This window comes from Panthera pardus, unplaced genomic scaffold (assembly GCF_024362965.1).
Source record: "Panthera pardus isolate Hobbes unplaced genomic scaffold, ASM2436296v1 HiC_scaffold_6, whole genome shotgun sequence".
NCBI lineage: Eukaryota > Metazoa > Chordata > Mammalia > Carnivora > Felidae > Panthera > Panthera pardus.
The window spans coordinates 2,628,265-2,649,442 of NW_026526991.1; the positions used below are offsets into that span (position 1 = coordinate 2,628,265).

The 21,178-nt window shown below is 39.4% G+C and overlaps 1 protein-coding gene across 2 annotated transcripts in view; it reads right to left on the minus strand.

Annotated features, from left to right (window-relative positions):
• SLC25A17 (solute carrier family 25 member 17) overlaps positions 1-20,725 on the minus strand; it is a 45,797-nt gene extending 25,072 nt beyond the window's left edge. For both annotated transcript variants that reach the window (XM_019446987.2, XM_019446986.2), the window contains exon 1: positions 20,532-20,725. In XM_019446987.2, the coding sequence (XP_019302532.1) occupies positions 20,532-20,585 (54 nt within the window). In that variant the 5' untranslated portion in view covers positions 20,586-20,725. The remainder of the gene's footprint in view (positions 1-20,531) is intronic.
• Between the last annotated feature and the right edge of the window lie 453 nt (positions 20,726-21,178).

Below are 21,178 nucleotides of genomic sequence, written 5' to 3' on the forward strand. Positions count from 1 at the left end.
ATGATCTCATGATTTCCAAGAGTGAGCCTTGCGTTGGGCTCTGCTGACAGCATGAAGCCTGCTTGGGATTTTCTCTCTCCTTCTCTCTCTGCCCTTACCCTGCCCGTGGTCACATGCATGCACACTCCCTCTCCCAAAAATAAATAAACTTCAAAAAAATAAATAAAAGTGTACACAACACACACAATCTGGGAAACACACACACAAAAACTTAACAGTGAATATGTGAGGAGAGGAAAGGAATGAAAGGTAACCCCATTTCCCTCATTGACCCTCCACGTAATTATTAACTTTTTTTTTAACAATAAGCATGTGTTAGTTTTAGCTAACACATATTTAGTTTAGGCAAATATATATTTTTAAAGATATCAGAATACAAGAAAATATAGCCTAGGAATTCTCTAAGTATGGTCTGGGGCTCCTTGGAAGCCCTCAAACACTTTGTAGGGGTCCACAGGATTAAAAGTATTTTCATAGGAACACTATGACATTATTTGCCTTTTCATTCTCATTTGCTCACAGCATGTAGTGAAGTTTTCTAGAGGGTACAGGCTATGTGATATTGTAAGAGACTGAATACAGAAGCGGATACAAGGAACCAGCTATCTTCTCTTAGGCCAAACATTAGAAAGGTTTGCAAAAATATATAATAATAATGTTGCTATTTTTACTATTTTGGGGAAAATGATTTTTTTTTTATAATTTTTTTTTTCAACGTTTATTTTTGGGACAGAGAGAGACAGAGCATGAACGGGGGAGGGACAGAGAGAGAGGGAGACACAGAATCGGAAACAGGCTCCAGGCTCTGAGCCATCAGCCCAGAGCCTGACGCGGGGCTCGAACTCACGGACCGCGAGATCGTGACCTGGCTGAAGTCAGACGCCCAACCCACTGCGCCACCCAGGCGCCCCAAGGGAAAAATGATTTTTTTAATGTTATATATGTTAACAGGTAACAGGTTTAATATTGTTAATAAAGAAATACCTAATGATTTCTCAATTTTAATTTCTAATAAATATTGATAGTTACAACCACATAAACAAAAGCTCTTCAGAGTCTGCAATAATTTTTAAGAGTATAAGAAGTTTGAGACCGGGGTGCCTGGGTGGCTCAGTCGGCTGAGCATCCGACTTCAGCCCAGGTCATGATCTCGCGGTCTGTGGGTTCGAGCCCGCATCGGGCTCTGTGCTGACAGCTCAGAGCCCGGAGCCTGCTTCAGATTCTGTGTCTCCCTCTCTCTCTGACCCTCCCCTGTTCATGCTCTGTCTCTGTCTCAAAAATAAATAAACATTAAAAAAAAAAAATTAAAAAAAAAAAGTTTGAGACCAAAAAGTTTGAGAACTGCTGTTACAAACATGCCACTGAATATAACTGTACATTATGAACAATTATTTAACGCATCACTTCTAATATCCCTTTCAACTGCATTATGCCATTGTGACATCAACTGAAAACATCAACTACCTTTGGGCTGCCCACTGTCCTCTCCAGGAAATTCTCTAAAAGGCAAGTAACTCTAGGGGGTGCCTGACTCTTGGTTTCAACTCAGGTCGTGATCTCACAGTTCGTGGGATCAGGTTCTGTGCTGACAGCGCTGGGCCTGCTTAGAATTCTCTCTCTCTCAATAAAAAGTAAACATTAAAAAAAAATAAAAGGTGGGGCGCCTGGGTGATTCAGTCGGTTGAGCGTCCGACTTCAGCTCAGGTCACGATCTCACGTCCATGAGTTGGAGCCCCGCGTCGGGCTCTGGGCTGATGGCTCAGAGCCTGGAGCCTGCTTCCGATTCTGTGTCTCCCTCTCTCTCTGCCCCTCCCCGTTCATGCTCTGTCTCTCTCTGTCTCAAAAATAAATAAAACGTTAAAAAAAAATTAAAAAAAAATAAAATAAAAGGCAAGTAACTCTAAGAAGAATATGTATAGCCTACAATTATCACCTTAGACCTAATCATTTATTAAAAGATTATTTTTTTTAATGTTTATTTAAGAGAGAGACAGAGTAGGAGAGGGGCAGAGAGAGACATAGGGAGAAAAAGAATCCCAAGCAGGTTCCATGCTGTCAGTGCAGAGCCTGACATAAGGCTCCACCTTACAAATTGTGAGATCATGACCTGAGCCTAAATCAGGAGGCAGAGGCTTAACCAACTGAGCCACCCAGGCACCCCTCTTTTCCATTCTTTGGTCTAACTTTGATATAATTAAAATTTTTTTAAATGTTTACTTATTTTTGAGAGAGAGAGAGAGAATGCAAGCAGGGGAGGAGCAGAGAGGGGGACAGAAGATCTGAAGAAGGCTCTGCACTGACAGCAGAGAGCCCAATGTGGGGCTCGAACTCACCACCCATGAGATCATGATCTGAGCCGAAGTCAGATGCTCAACTGAGCCATCCAGGCACCCCTAAATTTGATATTTTTATCTAACTTCTTGAGACGGATGCCTAGTTGATTAATTTTAAGTCTTTCTTCTTTTCCAAACTTGATTTAAAGGCTATTCATGTCCAAGTGTTTTAGCTGTGTCTGATAGGTTTTTTTCTTTATGACTCAGTGGTTTTTAATATATTCACAGAAGTGCAATCATCACCACTAACTCCATTTTAATTATCCCAAAAGGAAACCTGTACCCATTAGCAAATACTCTCCATTCTCTCCTTCTCCCACACCCTGGCAACCACTAATCTATTTTCTGTCTCTATTTGCCTATTCTGGATAGTTCATATAAATGGAATCAAATAATACATGATCTTTTGTGACTAGCTTCTTTCAAGGCTCATCCATGTTGTAGAATCAGAACTGCATTTTGTTATGGCTGAATAATATTCTGTTGTATGGACACATCACATTTTGTTTACCCATTCATCAAGTTGATGCATTTGAGTTGCTTCCACTTTTCTGCTTTATGAATAATGTTGCAATAAACATTTGGGTACAAATTTTTTGAATATAGGTTTTCAATTCTCTAGAAGTAGAACTGCTGGGTCATCTGGTAACTGTTTAACATTTTGAGGAACTACCAAATTATTTTCCACAGTGCTGCACAATTTTAAATTCTCACCAGTAAAATATGAAGTCTCCAACTTCCCCATAAATTTGCAATACTTGTTATTATCTGTCCTTTTGATTATGGCCATCCTGGTGGGTGTGAAATGGTATCTCATTGTGGTTTTGATTTGCATTCCCCTGATAATTAATGCTGCCAAGCATCTTTTCACGTATAGTGGTCACTTGTATATCTTTATGGGAGAAATGGCTATTCAAATCCTTTGTATATATTTTAACTGGAGTATTTGCCTATTACTGAGTTGTAGGCAGTCTTTATATATTCTGGATACTAGACCCTTAACAGATATAGGACTTATAAATATGTTCTCCTATTCTGTTGTCTTTACTTTCTTGATGGGGTCTTTTCTTTTTTTCATTTTTTTTTTAACACTTTATTTTGTTTTCTGAGAGACAGAACGTAAGCAGGGGAGGGAACAGAATCCAAAACAGGCTCCAGGCTCTGAGCTGTTAGCACAGAGCCTGATGGGGGGCTCAAACCCACAAACGCAAGATCATGACCTGAGCCGAAGTTGGACGCTCAATCGACGCCCCTTGTGATGGGATCTTTGAAGAACAAAAAGGTTTTAATTTGAATGAAGTCCAATACACACACACACACACACACACATATATATATATACATATATATATATATATATATGTATATGTATATATATATATATGTATATATATATATATATATATACTTGTGCTTTTGGTGTCATATCCAAGAAACCATTACATTAGGTCTGTGGTTTATTTTGACTTAATTTTTTTGTATGGTGTAAAGTAGGGGTCCAACTTCATTCTTCTGTGTGTGGATATCCAGTTGTGCCTGCAACATTTATTAAAGAGACTACTCATTGATTTATCTTGACATTCTTGCCAAAACTCAAATGAACAAAAATTGAGGGTTTCTTTCTGAGACTCCCAATTCTATTCCATTGATCTATCTACCCTTATGCCAGTACCACACTATTTATTGTTTACTGTAGCTCTGTATTAGGTTTTGAAATTGGGAAATATGAATCCTTCAACTTTGTTCTTTTTCAAGATTATTTTGACTCTTCTGGATTCTTTGCATTTTCATATGAATTTTAGGACCAGCTTATCAATTTCTACAAAAAGCAAATTGGAATTTTGATAGGGATTGTACTGAATTGTAGATTCTTTGGGGGACTATTGCCATCTTTATATTGTCTTCCAATCGATGAACATGGGATGTCTTCCCACTTATTCAAGTCTTTAATGTTTTTCAATGATAGTTTATATTCTTCAGTGTACCAAGTTTCAATATGCACTATCTGCACTATCACTCAGTTCTAAATATTTTATTTCCATTATGATTTCTTCTCTAACCCATAGATCTTTCAGAAATGTGTTTAATTTCCAAACATATATGCTTTTTGTTTTAAGTCACCTTTTTGTTGTTGGTTGCTACTTATTGCACTGTGGTTTAAGAACTCATTCTGTACTATTTCAACCCTAAGTTTTGTTTTACAACCAAGTAAATGGTCAATTTTGATAACTTTTTCATGTTTGGCTTAAACAGAATGTGTATTCTGCAGTTGTTGGGTACAATGTTCTGAATATGTCTATTAGGTCAAGTTTGTTAAATACATTATTCAATCCTTTATATTTTTATAGCCCTCCTCACTTGTTTTATCAATTACTGAGAGATATATTAATATCTTCCGTTTTGATGATGGATTGGTATATTCCTAAATTTTTGCTTTAAACATTTTGAGACTGTTATTAGATGAACACAAACTTAAAACTGCTTTATTTTGTTGACATACTGAGTTTTCTCAATGATATAGCCACTGCTATAAAGTCTATTTTGTCCGATGTTAATAGCTCTCATTTGGTTGTCTGATAGGTCTTTTCTTATATTTTTGCTTTCAAACTTTCTGCATCTTTTTTTTTCTAAACGTTATCTTTTATAAATTGCATTTTTCTCTTTTAAAAACCAATCTAGTACATTCTCTTTTAACCAAAGCATTGAGTTAATTGACATTTATTTGGATTTAAAGCTGGCATCTTAGGGGTACCTGGGTGGCTCAGTGGGTTAAGCATCTGACTCTCGGGTTCAGCTCAGATAATGATCCCACGGTTCATTGAGATAGAGCCCTGCAATGGGCTCTGTGCTGACATAGAGGAGCCTGCTTGGGATTCTCTCTCTCCCCCTTTCTCTCTCTGCCCCTCCGCACTCTCTTACAAAATAAATAAATTAACTAACTAACTAACTTAAAAACAAATAAAGCTGTTGGGGCGCCTGGGTGGCTCAGTCAGTTAAGTGTCCAACTTCAGCTCAGGTCATGATCTCACAGTTCGTGAGGGCTCTGTGCTGACAGCTCAGAGCCTGGAGCCTGCTTCAGATTCTGTGTCTCCCTTTCTCTCTGCCCCTTTCCCACTCGTGTTCTGTCTCTCTCTCTCTCTCAAACATTAAAAAAAAAAAAAAAACATTAAAAAATAATAAAGCTGCCATCTTATTTTGTGTTCTCTGTTGCTTTTCCTGCCCTTTCCTGCTTTCTTATTTGACTAGAGGTTTTTTGGTTTTTTTTCTTTTTACTTAATTTCTTCCCTCTGGAGAGGTATGTGTGTGTATAAAATTTTACAAGCTATCCAGTTATTACAACACAAAAAATTCCTAACTTATCAATGCTAAAAACATTTAATATGATTATCCTCCTCCCAAACAATAGACATTTAATTCCATTTACTCCCACCCACCTTCCTGCTATTGTTATCTACTTTAATTCTAACTTCTTTTGTTTCTTTTTTAACGTCCACCAAACAATGAGTTGATCTGTTTTATCATTTAAAGTTGTTCAGATTTAGACACATGCAATATTTTACCACTTTTTCTACTCTTCATCCCTTCTTCCATTTCATACTTTTCATCCAGCATCACCTGCCTTGTGCATGAATAACATCCTTTAGAATTTCTTCTCGTGAAGATCTTGCTAGTGGCAAAGTGTTTTTGATGGTCTCAAAATGTCTCTATTTCACGTATGTTTTATTTATTCATGCTTTTTAATGTTTATTTATTTCGAGATAGAGAGACAGAGCATGAGCGAGGGAGGGGCAGAGAGAGAGGAAGACACAGAATCCTAAGCAGGCTCTAGGCTCTGAGCTGTCAGCACAGAGCCCAATGCGGGGCTCAAGCTTGTCAACTGTGAGATCATGACCTGAGCTGAAGCTGGACGTTCAACCGACTGAACCACCCAGGCACCCCCATTTCACATACGTTTTAAAGATTTTCACTGGATATAGCATTCTAGGGCGATGTCATCTTCTCTCAGCAAAGTGAAGAAAACACTCCACAGTGTTCTGATTACAATCGCTGCAAACGAGAATCAGGGGTCAGCTATCGCTAATTCTATCTTCAGTTGTGTCTAATATATTGATAAGCCTGTTTTTATTTATTGATAAGCCTATTACTAAACTTCAATTATCAATTTACAGCTATGCACTAATTATCTTACCTTTAAATTTTTATTTGATCAAAACAAAAGCATGCACATAGTTTTAAAAAATCATGTAATGCAAATGGCAAAATACAGTAGTTCCTCCACACTCTTCTCCATTTTACCCAATCTTCCTCCCCACAGGCAATTATTTTAGCATCTTTTAGGTATTTCTTTTGAAATTTAAATATCTCCACATAATTAAAAAGTATCCCAATATCTTTTGATTCATCAATTTCAGACATTATTTATCTCATATTATAGACAGTGACAATTTAGCTCTGTTCTACTACCCTCTTCATGTCCCATCCTTCTAAGAACTGTGATTTTGCTTAAATAAGTATTCAGCGTTCCCATGACTATCATGCTTCCACTCTCAAATTTCAGTTATTTTACTTTTCATTTCTAGATATTCTATTTGGTTAACTTTCAAGTATGCTTAGCCAATCTTAGTCTCTTGTACCCTCACACATATTTGGTAGTCTTTCTTTCTCTTATACATACTAAATAGCTTAAGATTGTGACTGAAAATTCCATTTTCCGATTGTTGTTGCTGTCTGCTATGTTTTTGTTCACAATGCCTTGTTTCTCTGTGAGTTTAGTTTGAACTGCTCATTTCCCTGACAATTTTATTTTGGGGCATTCTTTTAAACATCATAATGTGCTTCTGGAAAGGATTTCTGCAAGGCACTTTGGGGTCCCACACACCTGAATCACTTTAAGTTCAATTACTGGCTTCAGGTTTTCAAATCATCCAAGTAGTAAGAATTCAGGCTGCAACCTAAGAGGGAAATTTCAGTGGTGATTTCCCTACTCAAAACAGTGCCAAGACTGGAGACAGCTGATATTCCTGGGGAGGAGGAAGATTATTTTCCATTCATGGCTACAGCAGATTCCATTGGGATTCCAGGTTTACTGGGTGATCTGCTACTGGACTTCCTGTCTACAGGCAGATTGGGTTCCTTCTCTTCTCTGTATCTCTGAAAGCTACAAATCTAAAGCTCATGTTTACCTGCTTAATCACTTCTTGCAAGGCAAATGTTCTCTTTCCCTCTAGGTCCTGCCTTCACTCACTCTCTAGTCTGAGAATTCCTTATCTTGTCACCTTACTAATGCTTTCATGTTGTCTTAAGACATATTTTATACAGAGGCACCTGGGTGGCTCAGTTGGTTGAGTGTCCGATTTCAGCTCAGGTCATGAACTCATGGTTTGTGAGTTCGAGCCCCCAACGGGCTCTGTGCTGACAGCTCAGAGCCTGGAGCCTGCTTTGGATTCTGTGTCTCCTTCTCTCTCTGCCCCTCCCCTGCTCATGCTCTATCTCTCAATAATAAATAAATGTAAAAAAAAAAAAAAATTTTTTTTAAAGAAATATTTTACAGGTTTTTGTTGTTGTTTGTTTTTTTTTTTTTTTTTTTTAATTATAAAGGGAAGTTTTCAGGAGATGCTTTGATTAGCTCCTTAGTTAGAAACCAAAATCTCATTTTAAGTATTTTACAATGGACTACTGCTAGTCTTGGCAAATAAATATTTTTAAATCTTTGTGAATGTGTTTATTCCTTTGCTGTTTATTCAATTTTGTTCTTATTTCATGATAAAACTGTGTAAGGGCAGGTTGGTAACATATTCACATTTCAAATCTATTACTACATAACATCACTCATAGCATAACACCACTCTTACATGTTCCCTGGACATTCAACAAGTGAACTAAGAAACTTATTTCTACTTAATACCCACCTCCAAAAAATTTATAAAATTTAGTACAGTAATACTAAAGAAAATCAAACAGACATTAAATAGTACCATTTTACCCTGTATATAAAAATCAGGAAAATGACAAAATCAAGAAGGAAAAAAGCCACAAATCTAAATTTAGACCTTTACTACACAGGTATCTCATTAAAATACATGCCAAAGGCCTTTTAGGGGGCCATCCAAGTAACCAACAACAAGAGCTCACAACCTGAAAGACCAGACCACAAATACAACCAGTAAAAAGATGGAGGAGGGGCACCTGAGTGGCTCAGTCAGTTAAGTTATCAGACTCCGGCTCAGGTCATGATATCATGGTTTGTTGAGTTCAAGCCCTGCGTCAGGCTCTGTGCTTACAGTGCAGAGCCTGCTTGGATTCTCTCTCTCTCTCTCTCTCTCTCTCTCTCTCTCTTCCCTTCTCCCACTTGTGCGCGCTCTCTCTCTCTCAAAATAAACAAACTTAAAAAAATGGAGAAGGGATATCTGCCAGAAGATCTAAAAGAATAGTATTTTCTGATTTATTGGATATGGATTGTAAGAGAGAAGGGAAAGTCATAAGAAATGAAGATACCATTGACAGAATTAGGAAAGTTATTTGAGGAATATAGTTTTAAGAAATTACTAGTTCAATCTTGGACATAGTGAGTTTCAGATGACAATGAATTAACTACTCTCTCACCTGATGCTTCTAATGCTATTGTGCATCCTGTGTACAAAATTCTATTACACAGCAATCACTGTACTGTATTTAGTTGCTAATGAGTTTGTCTTCCTTATTAGACTATGGGCACCTCAAGGGCAGGAACTTAACAATTAATTAATGACTAAATAGCAAAAAAAAAAAAAAAAAAAAAAAAGTCTTTAGGCAGTTGGTAATAGCATACTACAGCTGAAGGACACAGATTATAGCTAGAGATAAAAATGGCAAACCAAGTCACATACACCAGTTTCAGCTTAGGGCATTTTTGTTTCTCTCTGTTGTGAACAGTCCCATAGTCAGCACCTGGATTCCTTAATAATGTATCAGCATCTACATTTCAGGTTACATATCCAAAATATAGTGGTTTATTCATTTATTGACCTGTAAAAGGTCAATAAACATTCAAAGTCTATTTTTTTATTTGGCCAACATAAACACACATGCTGTTGAGCTGAAACACCTACCACCACAAACAAGAGTCAGAATGAGACGATAGGGTAAACTTGGTCAAGATGTGGTCCCCTAAGCATGTGCAATCTTATGGGAATAACAGGGACACACACACATATAGAAGTAGAGCAACATGCCTTTAAAGGACAATAACATTTAGGTTAGCTTACCAACCAAGTCACCAAATTCAACCATTTCCAAAATGTTAATTCACCCCTGAAGGATGAAAAATAGTCAAAAAATGCAATGCCAGTTCCAAAGTCAATTTCCAGAGAAGAGTCTAGAAATGGTGGTTGAGTCACAACACTACTGAAATCAGTGTACAGCATCCCCTGAGGGAGTACATGGCATTATTTGATAAAAGGGCTATTTTAGAAAGAAAAACAACTAAAATACATTTTCAGTGGTAGATCTCAAGCTAATGAAATCCCAAAGATTGAAAGCTACTCACTGTGGCTTTCATACTCAAAAATGTTATTTACCTATCAGAGTTAGTATGTCTTTCCCTTGATAAAGCAATCAAGCAAATTCTCATATCCATACACAGAGTTAAACAAAACTTTAACATACAAGTTTAACATACAAGTTAAACAAAAGGCCTAATAGATAATGAATGCACCTAAGTGTCTCCTGGAAAAAAGCATGAGCTTTGGGATAAAACAAACCAATGTTCAGGTCCCAGTTATAGTACATACTATAAATAACTTCAAATCTCCATGCCTCAATTTCCTCATCTGTAATTTTAGGGCCAATACATAATTATCAAGGATTGCTGTGAGAAGTGAGAAATAATTAATAAAAAGCACCTAGCATCATACCAGGTACACAATGGGCACTCAACAAATGTTGGTTCCTATATCCTTTTTATAGCACCTTTTAGCACTAGAACTCAGTATTAATCAGGACCCTAAAATTAGTAATGGTTACTTAAGTTCCTTCCAAAATAACAACTGTAATTTTATTTATTAACAAAGAAAGAATAACTACTCTTTCAGAAGACACCTCAAGAAGGTAGGAGAGTATACAGTATAAAATAATAACTAAAAAGTCCAATCAAGTAAGAATGAAAAAAGTCACCGTTAGGAAGTCAGTGATGGCCTCTGGAAGAGTAGTTCCAGTGGTTAGCCTGGATGAGTAGGAGAGGTAGTAAGTACAGAATATCTGTTAAGTAAACTTAGGGGAACCAGCAGCAGCTAAGAAAAAGGCAGTCTCTGGGAGTCTGGGTGGCTCAGTCGGTTAAACATCCTACTCTTGACTTTAGCTCAGGTCATGACCTCATGGTTCATTAAATCTCCACACTGAAGTGCGGAGCCTGCTTGGGAGTCTCTCTCTCTCTCCCTCTTTCTCTCCCTCTCCTGCTCACACACTTGTGTGCACATTCTCTCTCTCTCAAAATAAATAAACTTAAGAAAAAAAAAAAAAAAAAAGAAGGAGGTGCCTGGGTGGCTCAGTCAGTTAAGCGTCCAGTTCTTGATTTCAGCTCAGGTCGTGATCTCACAGTTCCTAAGACTGAGCCCTGCATGGGCTCTGTGCTGACCGCATGGAGCCTGCTTGGGATTCTCTCTCTCTCCCTCTCTTTCTGCACCTCCCTTGCTCGCTTGCTCTCTCTCTCAAAAAATAAACTAAAAAAAAAAATTTTTTTTAAAGAAAAGAAAAAAAAGAAAAAGGCAAGTCTCCAGACCAGACTGGTATGACAGGACAGGGCTAACCATGTTTGAGGGCTGAAGGGAAGCAAACACTGGAGAGAGGTTAAAGCTATAGGAAAGAAGTGAAAATTAATGGAGTAAAGTCCTAACACATAATTGGGGATGGAGTAAGGGGGAAGGGTCAAGATCAAAGGTAGCAGAGACTGGATACATCTGTTTTTTCTGAGGCCAGCAGAATATAGGACATATGGGTACAAGTGCAATTGATTGTTTAATAAGACAAAATGGAAAGTGAGAAACCTCATCCCAAGAAGCCTCTATTTTATCTAGAGAATAAAAGGTGAGATTACCTGCTACAAGTGAAAGGACAGAGTTGATCATATGAAGAGAGAACAAATTTCACTTGTATTTAATTTCTGAAACTGGGTACAAATACTATATTTGTATTTACAAGAATATATCTGAAAAATAAATAAATTATGGCCTTAGTACACTTCTCCAGACACTGCACTAGGTGCTCCACAAGTGTTACCACATTTACTTCTCTGGGAACCCCAGTAAGCTCAGAAAACTCAGGTTCAGAAGAAAACATAAATGACCCAAGATGACATTGATAATTTTTACTCCAAAACTTTTCAGCATCTATACCACATTTATGTTAAAAAATTAAGTTATAGGGGCGCCTGGGTGGTTCGGTCGGTTAAGCGTCCGACTTCGGCTCAGGTCACGATCTCACGGTCAGTGAGTTCGAGCCCCGCGTCGGGCTCTGTGCTGACCGCTCAGAGCCTGGAGCCTGTTTCAGATTCTGTGTCTCCCTCTCTCTGACCCTCCCCTGTTCATGCTCTGTCTCTGTCTCAAAAATAAATAAACGTTAAAAAAAAAAAATTAAGTTATAAACTACTGTATGTATGGCAATACAATTTCCTTTATTTAACCTTTTTCTGATTCAAGCATAAAGAAGCAAAGTTAGAAAAATAATTTCCATAAAGATGGCATAAGAATCTTTAAGATTAGGAGAACTGAAATGAAATGACCCTGTTAGCTGAAAAGTTTATTAAGGGGGTCAGGAGGGATGAATAAACAGAGCACATAAGATTTTTAGGGCAGTGGAAGTACTCCATATGATACTCTCATGCTGGTTTCATGTCATCAGACATTTGTCAAACCCACAGAATGTACAACATCAAGAGTGAATATACACTAATATGCACTATGGACTTTGGGTGACAATGATGTATCAGTGCAGGTTTATCAACTGTAACAAATGTCCACTCCAGGGGGGGATGTTAATAATAGGGGAGGCCATGCATGGGTGAGGGCTGCGGGTATATGGGAAATCTCTGTATCTTCTTCTCCATTTTGCTGTGAACCTAAAACTGCTCTAAAAAATTAAGTCTTAAAAAAAGTTTACTAAGAAATCAAGATATATTTCGGATGGTGGGTAGTGAGGCAATGAAGTCTTCAAGACTAAACACTATATAATAATTCGATCATGATTTAGCAGAAGCCTAAATGAAATAAAACAGCAAGCTAGGAAGTAAAGATAATACGATAATGACTTTCTCCAATTACCTTCTTTTGAGGTTTTTAAACCAAGTAACATAATACCCTCAGATACATACTAACCTAAGTTAATTCTATGGGAATCTGAGCCACTAGATTTAAAATCTGGGTGTGAATGAATCACCTGTGGAAAAGTAAACCCTTTCAAAGAGAACTGAACATATGAATTGTTAGAACTGTGGTTTAAAGTACTCCCAACAAGGGGCGCCTGGGTGGCTCAGTTTGTTAAGCATCCGACTTTGGCTCAGGTCATGATCTCACAGTTTGTGGGTTCAAGCCAGCTCTCTGTCAGCACAGAGCCTGCTTTGGATCCTCTGTCCCCCTCTCTCTCTCTGGCCATCTCCCTCCCGCGCTCACGCTCCCTCTCTCAAAAATAAAATAAAACATTAAAAAAAGTACTCCCAATAAACAATTAGTGTCCAAGTGCCTCCAGTTTGGTTATACATGTGTATACTTAATATTTAATGTCACTTGTTTTCTGATAATCTAACCTGGTTTTGAAATACACAAAGGAATGAGACAAGAAGAGAAGGCAGCTAGGCAAAGCAGAGAGAAAAGGCCTGGATTCTGGCCTTCTGCCTATGACCAATTCTTTGGGAACCCTGGCCAGATCATTTAACATCCCTGTTTCCATTTTCCTGTCTCTGTAAGAGAATAAAGATACTTGTCCAAAAGCCTCGGAAACAACCCTACTAGGTGGGTATTATTATTATTTTCCCCTTCCTATAGATGAGAAATTGAGGCAGAGATTGAGAGACATGCCCAAAGTCACACAGATGGTAAGTGACAGAGCTGGAGTCTGAACTCGGGCAGTCTGGTTTCAGAGTCCACACTTTTAACCACTTGTTACAATGCCTGTCTAGGGGTTGTTAATAGATGTGAGAGGGGTTTAAGAAGTCAGGGAATTCTAGGGGCACCTGGCTGGCTCAGTTGGTGGAGCATGTGACTCTTGATCTTAGAGATGCAAGTTCAAGTCGCATGTTGGGTGTAGAGATTACTTAAAAAAAAAAATCTTAAAAAAAAAAAAAGTCAGGGAATTCTAAATACTAAATATTATTATTAAATATAACATGAAATTAACTAACTCAAACAAGTTAGGATGCACAGAAAATTAGAAAACATAGTTGTGGGGGAGCCTGGGTGGCTCAGTCAGTTAAGTGTCTGACTCTGGATTTCAGCTCATGTCATGATCTCACGGCTCTTGGGATGAAGCCCTGCATCAGGCTCTGTGCTGACAGTGTGGAGCCTGCTTGGATTCTCTCTGCCCCTCACCCACTTGTGTGAGCATATGCATGCACTCTCTCTCAAAATAAATAAATTTAAAAGACAGAGTTGTGCACAAAATGATTAATAGTTTCCATTTATTGGGCCCCTATTATGTATCAGATAGTATAAAAGCTATCTTACTTATGTTATTTTACTAACATTCACAAAACCCTGTGAGGCTACTAACATTTTACAAGTTAGAATATGAGTTAACTAAACTGAATCCAGAACACAGCATTTTGTTTCTCATCTATAAATTAATGAGTGACATCAGGGAAGTCGCTTAACTAAGCAATCCTACAGATTCTTCATAACAGGGTTGTGGGAGGTCACATTAACATTTACACTGTACATAGCCAAAGTATGGAAAGAGCCCAAATGTCCATTGACAGATGAATGGATAAGAAGATGTGGTATATACAATGGAGTATTACTCAGCAATCAAAAAGAATGAAATCTTGCCATTTGCAACTATGTGGACAGAACTAGAGGGTATTATGCTAAGCGAAATTAGTTAGGGAGAGACAAGTATCATGTGACTTCACCCATATGAGGAATTTAAAATACAAAACAGATGAACATAAGGGAAGGGAAGCAAAAATAATATAAAAACAGGGAAGGGGACAAAACATAAGAGACTTAAATATAGAGAACAAACAAAGGGCTGCTGGAGGGACTGTGGGAGGGGGGATGGACTAAATGTGTAAGGGGAATTAAGGAATCTACTCCTGAAATCATTTTGCACTATATGCTAACTAACTTGGATGTAAGTTTAACAATAAAAACAAAAACAAAAAAAACAAAAACCATTTACATTGTACAAATGTTTACTACAGTTAAAGTTAGACATGATGTAAATGACCATAAATTATGGAACACTTACATGATAAAATATTTTATATTAAAAAAAAAACAATGCTGTTTGAAGTCTTTTTTAATGACATGATATAGTGGATATCTGATGTTTTGGGCCACACAGCATCATTTCCTTTTTCTAAGGGCAGCCTGATTTTCTTTACCTCTTCCCACTGTGTACAATCTTGGTAGGATGGTAAATCTAGATGCCCACCCTCCACTACACCTGCTGAAGAGCCCCTGAAGGTTCCTTTTGCCGGACCCTTCCTTTCCCCACCTGTTACAGTCAAGGACTCGGCACATGATCTTGAGCACAACTAACTGGGGTTCTCCCATGACTTTAAATCTTGAGAATGCTGTAGAGGGACAAAATCTACTGATTCCAGTGGTAGCGCCCAACACTCTCCAGGGATTGCTTCAGAAATCTTTTCGGAAAATGATGGTTCTCTCCTACTTCAAGTCTTCAGCCTGCCCACTGATCCTGGGAGCTCCTAAAAAGCCTGCCAATAAACTTTTTTTTTTTTTTTTTGTTAAAATACTCAAAGTCTGTTTCTCCAGTTTGCAACCAGAGAACCCTCATACATATGGGGATATGCTTTATATTCTGAAATAAACATACCAAAAAACCCAGGATATGCAACTCTGTAATACCAGTTATATAAACAAACAAAAAAATCTATTTGTAAATGCTTATTTGTATATAAACACAGAGAAAACAGAATGAGGAAAACTTGAAGAAACAGAACTCGAAATTCCCCGCACGCTGATTTACACAGGACCTTTGAACACGTTTTTTGTTCTAAAAGTCTCTTATCACCCTCCTATTTCATTTTGCCTAGGAAACTCCCACTCTTCCTTCAAGACTGGGCCTGAATACATCAAGTTTGGGGGCTTCCCATCACCTTCACAAATGCAGCCCACCACTTCTCCCCTAGTACTACCACCAAGGGCCGTGTATTACCTCTACTATACACTTAAGAAGAGCTTCCTGAGGACAGGGACTCTTTCACTGACCTTTATATTTAGAAGGTCTTTTACAGCAAACCAAAAAGTTCCTCTACTTGGTTTCTACTTCTAAAAGGTAGGAATTGAGTCTATACGGTAAAACGTCCAGTGTAAATAATATTAAGTGTTGAGCCACAGAGTTGGGCAGTTGGACCTAATTTTATCTTCTGATACAAACTGGAGAAAAATGTTTGGAATAAGCCTTCTTACACAGTTCTAAAGATAGGTGTGCCTGGGCTCTGAGTTACAAAGCAATAAAAGGTAAAGTGGAAGGAGAAAGGAGGAGGGCTCTTTTATATTTCTGTATGATCTAAATTTTTTAATAGTCATCATTTACTCAATGAAATGTGATTCTTTTAACACGTAAATTACACAGGGGGCCTGGGTGGCTCAATCAGTTTAAGGTTCAGGTCATGATCTCACGGTTGGTGAGTTCGAGCCCCACATCAGGCTCTGTGCTGGTGGCTCAGAGCCTGGAGCCTGCTTCAGATTCTGTGTGTATGTCTCTCCCTGCTCCTCCCCTGTTTGCTATCTCTCAAAAAAAAAAAAAAAAAAAAAACCCGAATAAATGTAAAAAAAAATTTTTTAACGTAAATTATGCAATTAAAAAATAAAATTAAAATTAACTACAGGGAAAAAAGAAGTGCCTTAATTAATTACTAGCCATTTCAATTACAAAGTCTGTTTCAGTGTCTAAACCTCATTTAGGCAATTCTAACCAATTTCACTCTTCAAATTGGTAGGTGAAGAGTAGGTTAATAAAATTTCCCTTAATTACAAATCCACATTTCTACAAATAAAATCTATTTTTCAAAAATAATCTAATGAGAAGCAAAAAGATAAAATTATGAATCTAATTATACTATTTTGAGAAATGTTTATGAGGCCACTAATTGTATCATATAATAGTCATCAATTAGAGCTACAGCATCCTCCTGAAATAGTAAGTCTTTTTTTTTTTTAAAGTAAGCTCCACTCCCAGTATGAGGCTCAAACCCACGACCCTAAGATCAAGACCTGAGATCAAGAGTCGGATGCTCAACCAACTGAGCCACCCAGGCGCCCCAACAATTCTAATTTTCAAATACTCGAGATTATCTGCAACTACCCCAAAGTGTGCCACAAAACACTCAAAATCATTAATTTATTTTAATTTTTAAAATGTGTGTGTGTGTATGCAGAACGTCCTACTTGATGAGAGAATGTAGAACTTGGAAGTGAATAAACATGAAACATGTCAACTCAAAAAGGTTGTAAATCAACATCTTAAGCAACAATCCAACAGTCCTTTGGGGGGGAAGAAGCAACTACTGTAGGCAGCCTTGCCTGGAGTTTTAGGCAAGTCACACAGCTATGAGAGGCAGAGCCAGGATTCCAACACAGGCGGCCTGGCTCAAGTCAGGCACATCAACACTTGTGTTCTTACCTTTATGCTAAGCGGACTTTCCTTGGTCATCTCAAAGCTTTGGTTGAACACTATGCTCAGGACATTTAATTAAACACAAGCCACCATAATACTATAGCACTAAACGCAATGCCATTTTTTTTTTTATCAACTGTAGTGACATTTTTGCGGTGACATTTTTTTCCCTTTAGTAGCAACCAGAAGAAACTAGCGCTTGCATTACATGTTTAATCTTAACACAAGGATTTGAAAAAAAAAAAGAACGCAAAAGTTTGAGAACACCCTTAAGCATGACAGTTCAAAAAAATAACAAAACACAATCCAACTTCCCAGATATGTGCTAGGAACATTACTACTCTGAGGGAAAGCAAGAGAAAAAAATTATTCTTAAAAAGTATTAGATAATCCAATGGGAGTTTACATTAATGGGAGAAAGAAAAACCCTAGCAAACTCAGGGTGCATAATTTCAAGCAGAACTGTAACAAGAGAGGGGCGTCTGGGTGGCTCAGTCGGTTAAGCGTCCGACTTCAGCTCAGGTCATGCTCTCACGGTCTGTGAGTTCGAGCCCCGCGTCGGGCTCTGTGCTGACAGCTCAGAGCCTGGAGTCTGCTTCAGATTCTGTGTCTCCCTCTCTCTCTGACCCTCCCCCGTTCATGCTCTGTCTCTCTCTGTCTCAAAAATAAATAAAACATTTTAAAAATTAAAAAAAAAAAAAAGAACTGTAACAAGAGAAAAGTAGGCAACAAGGAGACAAAAAAACAGAAATGTCTTTCTGGGTTATATGGAGATATATCACCTCTACCTACAGTCACTGTCTATAGCAAGGCTCAGAGAACTATGGCCCTCCGGCCAAATCCAATCACTGCTTTGTTCTATAAACAGAATTTTACTGGAACTCAGCGCCACTCATTCATCTACTTATTATTGTCAATGGCTGCTTTCACACTATCATGGCAGTGTTGAGTACCTGTACCAGAGACTGTACACAAAATCTAAAATATTTACCATCTGCCTTCTTACAGAGAAAATTTGCCAACCCTTATTTTCTTTTATAGCACTTAACACTATCAAATTATTTTATTTATTTTGTTGACTCAATCATTGTCTGACTCCCTCACTGGAATGCAATCTTCATGAAGAAAAAAACTTTGTTCTCCTCTATATTTCTAGCACCTAGAACAGTACATAACACATAGAAAGCACTCCGTGAAAGTGCTGAATGAATGGCGTTCAGAGACAAAACTTCCACATCTTCCCATTTTCCCTTAGATGCTCTCCAACTATTCACTCCACTATCTACCAAAATGTGTCTTGTCAATTAACCACTGGATTTATCCTATCGATGAGCAAGTTAATAAGTCCAATGGTTAATTCTTACCCCTCATCTTATTTGACCCAGCTGATCTATACCCCTTTCTCCGTGTGACTTTCAGAACACCACATTCTCTTAGTTTTCCTCCTACCCGACAGGCCCTTCCTTAGTCTCCTTTGCTGGTGCTACCTTACTTCCTCAATCTCTTAATGCTGGCATGCTCACAACTTTCTCAGTTGGCACTTATCTAGTCTCATGACTATTCTTATGCATTTCAAAGAGAATCCAAAGTCCAAAACCAATCTTTCTCCCAGAAACTGTTCAGTTATAGTGAAGAGGTTGTAATAGAGGTAAGATAGTTATACTACATCTCAGGAAATGTAAATGCTTCCAGTTGCTCAAGCCAAAAGCTCTTGGGAGCCAACCAACCCTCATCCTCTTATACCCGATATCCAATCCACCACCAAACCCTGGTGGCTCTATCTTATAAATATATTCCAGGTGAATGATCACTGCTAACCACCTCCACTGCTGCTGTCCTGGTCCAAGCCACCATCATCTCGTGCCTGGAATGATGTCACAGCCCCCTGACAATTTCCCTGTGTCCCACCTGTACTCCCTTACAGTCTACTCTCAACAGAGCACCCAGGGTGATCATGTTTAAAATGTAAATCATCAAGTTGCCGGATGCTCAAAGCCTCCAATAACTAGTTAGCTCTCTTTCCCAGTCAGTGTTAAAGTCTCACACAATTTGGTCCCCTGAAGCCTATGCCCCTTTGTTCCCTCCACCCCAGACACATAAGGCTTCCCTGACCATCCTAGAGCATGTCAAGCAAGCTTCCGTTTCAGCACCTTTGCACTGGCTGAAAGGCTCTTCTGGTTTAATTAAATGAAACAGGCACTTCCATGAAGTATTGTGTCAACTAACTCAAAAAAACAAGTCTGGAGCGCCTGGATGGCTCAGTCGGTTGAGCGTCTGACTTCCGTTTGGGTCATGATCTTACGGTTGGTGACTTCAAACCCCACACTGGGCTCTGTGCTGACAGCTCAGAGCCTGGACCCTGCTCTGGATTCTATGTCTCCCTCGCTCTCTCTCTGCCCTTCCCCGCTCATGTTCTGTCTTTCTCTCTCAAAAGTAAATAAATTAAAAAAAAAAAGTCTGTGAGGTAGGTATCGATCGATACCCTTACTTTATAGATTAGGAAAGTGGAGTTTACAAGTCACCTATCTAACGAATGATGGAGTTGGGGTTCAATCCTGATTAGCGTGCACAGAAAAGTGAGCTCTCAGCAAAGTTTTGCACGCTAAAAGGAGAGGACGCTGATACTCCTCTGAAGTCACAGTGATTCCAACTGCTAAAGGTGCATGTTGATAGCAAGAAAAGGATCTGAGAAAGGGAAGCCAGAGGGAAAAGAGGACAACCCGCTGAGTAAGTTACCCAAGCCAGGAGTGGAATGTTTCAAGGAAAAGGGAGTGGTGTCAAATAGAACGGAGACATCCAAAAACCCAAGAACCACGCACATACTCATAGTAAACCACACCTGGACAGCAACCCTAATCTTGATTTTAAAAAAAAAATGTATCATCTGCCTATATTGGCCAGAGATATCCTACTTTTCTGCCGCAAGGGTGTGAAAACAGACTACAGGTAAGCATGTGATTAAGCAACACAGCTTCACACCTACGTTTTCCTCCAGTCCAAGGAAACAAAGTTTATGTGTGTGCGGTGGCCTTTAAGGGAAATGGTTGGCCTCTGGACTTCAGAAGGCAAAGAAAACAGCAGTTATTTTCTTCCAAGCTCCCTGTGGGTATGTGGGACAATCGCTGTCTATATCCCAGATATTTTCGAAGAGACCAAAACGGCAGCCAGGGGCGGAGGGTGTGCTGGCCCTCACCCCAAACTGTTCCAGCATCTTCTCGCCTATGCCTCATTGCTCTCCGTCCCACAGTCACGACTGCAGATATCAACCCACCCTCTCCCTCTCATCCCCATCCCCCAGCCACATCCTGGGACTGGCCCCAGAGAAGCCCCACACCCCGCAGTGGCCCGGGCGTGAAGACCCCGCCTCACCACGGCTCCGGCCACAGCGTGGACAAGGCTTTCGTAGGACAGCACTGAGGCCATTGCTGCGGCTCCCCGCAGACCTAGCAACACTTCTCCCTCAGGCGCCGCAGCTAGCCGAGAGAGGTAAGAAGCGCCGGAGACCGGGATGTAAGCGCCACAGGCTCCACCTTCTCAGGCCCGCCTCCTCCGGAACAACCCCTTCCGGGTCTTAGCGAGCACGCTGTCTCCCCGCCGGAAGCCACTGGGCTGGAAGAGGGGAAAGCCGGGCCTGGGGACGCCCCTTGGCTCTGATTGGCCCTCGGGGCCTGCATGGGCGGTGCAGAGAAGCGCTGGCCCAATCATACGGAGCAGCAGGACAGGCAGAAAGCCGGTAGCCACGCCCTGGGTCTGATGGAAGTGCCCTCACGTTCCCGGGGCCTGACTGGCTGTTCTTCAACATGGGGACTTAGGGAGGCCTAGATGGCCACCTTCCCTCCGTTAAGACAGGCCGGAATCAGGCAAGATGGGGACTCAAATCTTCCTGCTTACCTGCGAGTTAACTCGTATTTTCTACCGACAGTATTTTTAAAGTCACATTTTGTCCAAAAGAAAATACTGATTGGGCAAGGTTCTGCACTCTGAAAAACCCTGGGGTGTTGGGAAAACAAAACGGA